At 66.6% G+C, this 2,505-nt stretch overlaps 1 protein-coding gene across 1 annotated transcript in view; it reads left to right on the top strand.

Annotated features, from left to right (window-relative positions):
- The first annotated feature begins 254 nt into the window (after positions 1-254).
- The window catches only part of PDK2 (pyruvate dehydrogenase kinase, isozyme 2), a 4,784-nt gene continuing 2,533 nt past the window's right edge, over positions 255-2,505 (top strand). Inside the window, exons 1-3 of the mRNA XM_014958944.1 lie at positions 255-417; positions 1,681-1,752; positions 2,027-2,289. Coding sequence (XP_014814430.1) covers positions 350-417; positions 1,681-1,752; positions 2,027-2,289 — 403 coding nt within the window. The 5' untranslated portion in view covers positions 255-349. The remainder of the gene's footprint in view (positions 418-1,680; positions 1,753-2,026; positions 2,290-2,505) is intronic.

Genomic DNA, 2,505 nt, shown 5'->3' with positions numbered 1-2,505 from the left:
AAAACGCCTCCGGGGGGGGGGGGGGGGGGGGCTTCAAGCCCCAGTCTGGATTGTACTGGGCTGTACTGGGAACCCACCCTAGGCCCCCCCCTTCCCAGCCCTCCCAGCCTCTCCAGAGTCCTGGAGGAAGATCTGCTCCTGCCTTCTCTGCTCCAGTCCCCCCAGTTCCTCCCAGTCCCCACCAGCAGAGGAGGAAGAGTGAAGCCAGCCCTGGCGCTGGGGGTGTCAACTGGGGGCTGGGGGCTCATCCCATGTATGTCCCCCCCCGCAACCAGGCTCCAGCAATGCCTGTGAGAAGACCTCCTTTGCCTTCCTGCGCCAGGAGCTGCCCGTCCGCCTCTCCAACATCATGAAGGAGATCAACCTCCTGCCCGACCGCGTCCTGCGCACCCCCTCCGTCCAGCTGGTCCAGAGCTGGTGAGACTGGGGGGGTCCGTGGGGGGTCCACTGCCACCGGGGGTCCTGCTCCCACCACGGGTCCACCCGGTCCCACCCAGCATTGGGTGTGGAGGTGCCACCACCATCGTCTGTATGGGTCCTGCTGCCAACACGGGTCCTGCTGCTGGGGGTCCCAGCGTTGTAGCTCATGGGGGTCCCACCATTGGTACTTGTGTGGGTCCTGCTGCCACCACGGGTCCTGCTGCCACCACAGGTCCCACCGTTGTTGCTCATGGGGGTCCCACCTCTAGCACTTCTGTGGGTCCTGCTGCCACCATGGGTCCTGCTGCCAGGGGTCCCACTGCCACAGGTCCCACTGCTGGTCACCTAGCGGGGTCCCACGACTGTCACCCACCTGGGTGCCACTGTGGGTCCCACCACTGTCACCTGCACATCTCCCATTGCCACCATGGCTCCTGCCACCGCCGTTGGCTCAGAGGGGTCCCGCTGTCACCACAGGTCCCACCACCACCGCGTGTCCCACCGCTGCCACCGACTGTCCTCCCCAGCAGGTCCAGAGGGAGCTGCTGGTGGGGGGTGGACAGGGGGACACAAGGACAGGTGGCTGGCAGGGCCACCCAGCTGGTGCCATGCCATGCCCTTGGGTGACAAGAGCTGCAGGCCCTTTGGGGACACCCCCATGCCAGCGGAGTGTCCCCAGCCACCAGGGGGGTCACCAGTGCCACCCACACGTCCTGCCCCCCAAAAGGGCGCTGAGCCAGCCCTGGTGGCTGGGGGGTCCGTGTTCTCGGTGGGGGGCTCTGGGTGTCCCTTTAAGTGCTGTCCCCCTGCCAGCCCGGGCAGCGTGAACCTTCTCCCGGAGCCACCACCACGTGACGGGTTGTTTGTGCAGTGTCCCCAGGTCCCTGCCAGTGCCACCGGCCAGCGGGATCTGGCCACACCACCCTCCCACAGCCCTCGGGATGGCGGGCGGGGGGACGGGACACCCCAGGTGGCAGAGACCCCACATGCCCCCCTCACCCCATCAGAGGGGCTGCCGTCCCCAAGGGCCACCGTGTCAGCATGGGGGTGGGATGAGCTTTTCCCCCCACCCAAGCACAGGGTGGTTTCATGGGGCAGCAGCTTTTTTGGAGGGGTGTCCTGGTTGAGGGGGTGCTGAGCCCCTCTCCCTGTGTGGGGCAGAGCCCCAGGGCACCCTGTGCCCCCCTGGTGTGGGGTTCCTGGGACGTCCCCTCTCTTTGGGGCGGACACCAGGTGAGGGGTAACTGGCTCCTTCCCCAGGTACGTCCAGAGCCTGCTGGACATCATGGAGTTCCTCGACAGGGACCCTGAGGACCAGGCCACCCTCGGACAGTAAGTTGGGGGAGTGACAGCATGTCCGTGACACCCCTTGTCACCAATTTTGGGGTGTCACCTCCTCCCAGACCCACACTGGTGGGAGCTTGGCAGCACTTGCGCCCTGCATCGCCCTCAGACCGCCCTCCACCCCGCTGTGCCCTGAGTGTCCCAGTGCCACCAGACTCTACTCCGGTTTTTCCCCAGTGCCACCAGCTCCTGGGGAGACCCGGCCTGGATGGGGGCTCTGCCTGGACCAGGTGCCCCCCCAACTCCATCCCCTTCTCACCAGATTCACGGACGCTTTGGTCACCATCCGGAACCGGCACAACGACGTGGTGCCCACCATGGCGCAGGGGGTCATTGAGTACAAGGAGGCCTATGGGGACGACCCCGTCTCCAACCAGAACATCCAGTACTTCCTCGACCGCTTCTACCTGAGCCGTATCTCCATCCGCATGCTCATCAACCAGCACAGTGAGCGGCCTTGGGGGGCCCCCTGCCGCTGCACCCCCGTGTCCCAACTGTCCCCGTCAGCCCTCGGCATCCCTGGGGGTGTCCCCTGTCCCCAGCACCCTCCTGCCCCCAGTGTCCCCATCAGCCCTGGGGGTCCCCCCTGCCCTGGCAACCCCTGCCCCGAGTGTCCCCATTAGCCCTGAGCATCCTTGGGGGGGGCCCTGCCCCTGCACCCCTTGCCCCAGGTGTCCCCATCATCCATGAGTATCCTGGGGGTCCCCCTGTCCCCAGCACCCCCCTGCCCCAAGTATCCCT

The sequence above is a fragment of the Calidris pugnax genome, unplaced genomic scaffold, assembly GCF_001431845.1.
Source record: "Calidris pugnax isolate Ruff unplaced genomic scaffold, ASM143184v1 scaffold335, whole genome shotgun sequence".
Lineage (NCBI taxonomy): Eukaryota > Metazoa > Chordata > Aves > Charadriiformes > Scolopacidae > Calidris > Calidris pugnax.
Note: the sequence above shows the minus strand (reverse complement) of the source record. Positions and strands in the feature narration are given on the sequence as shown.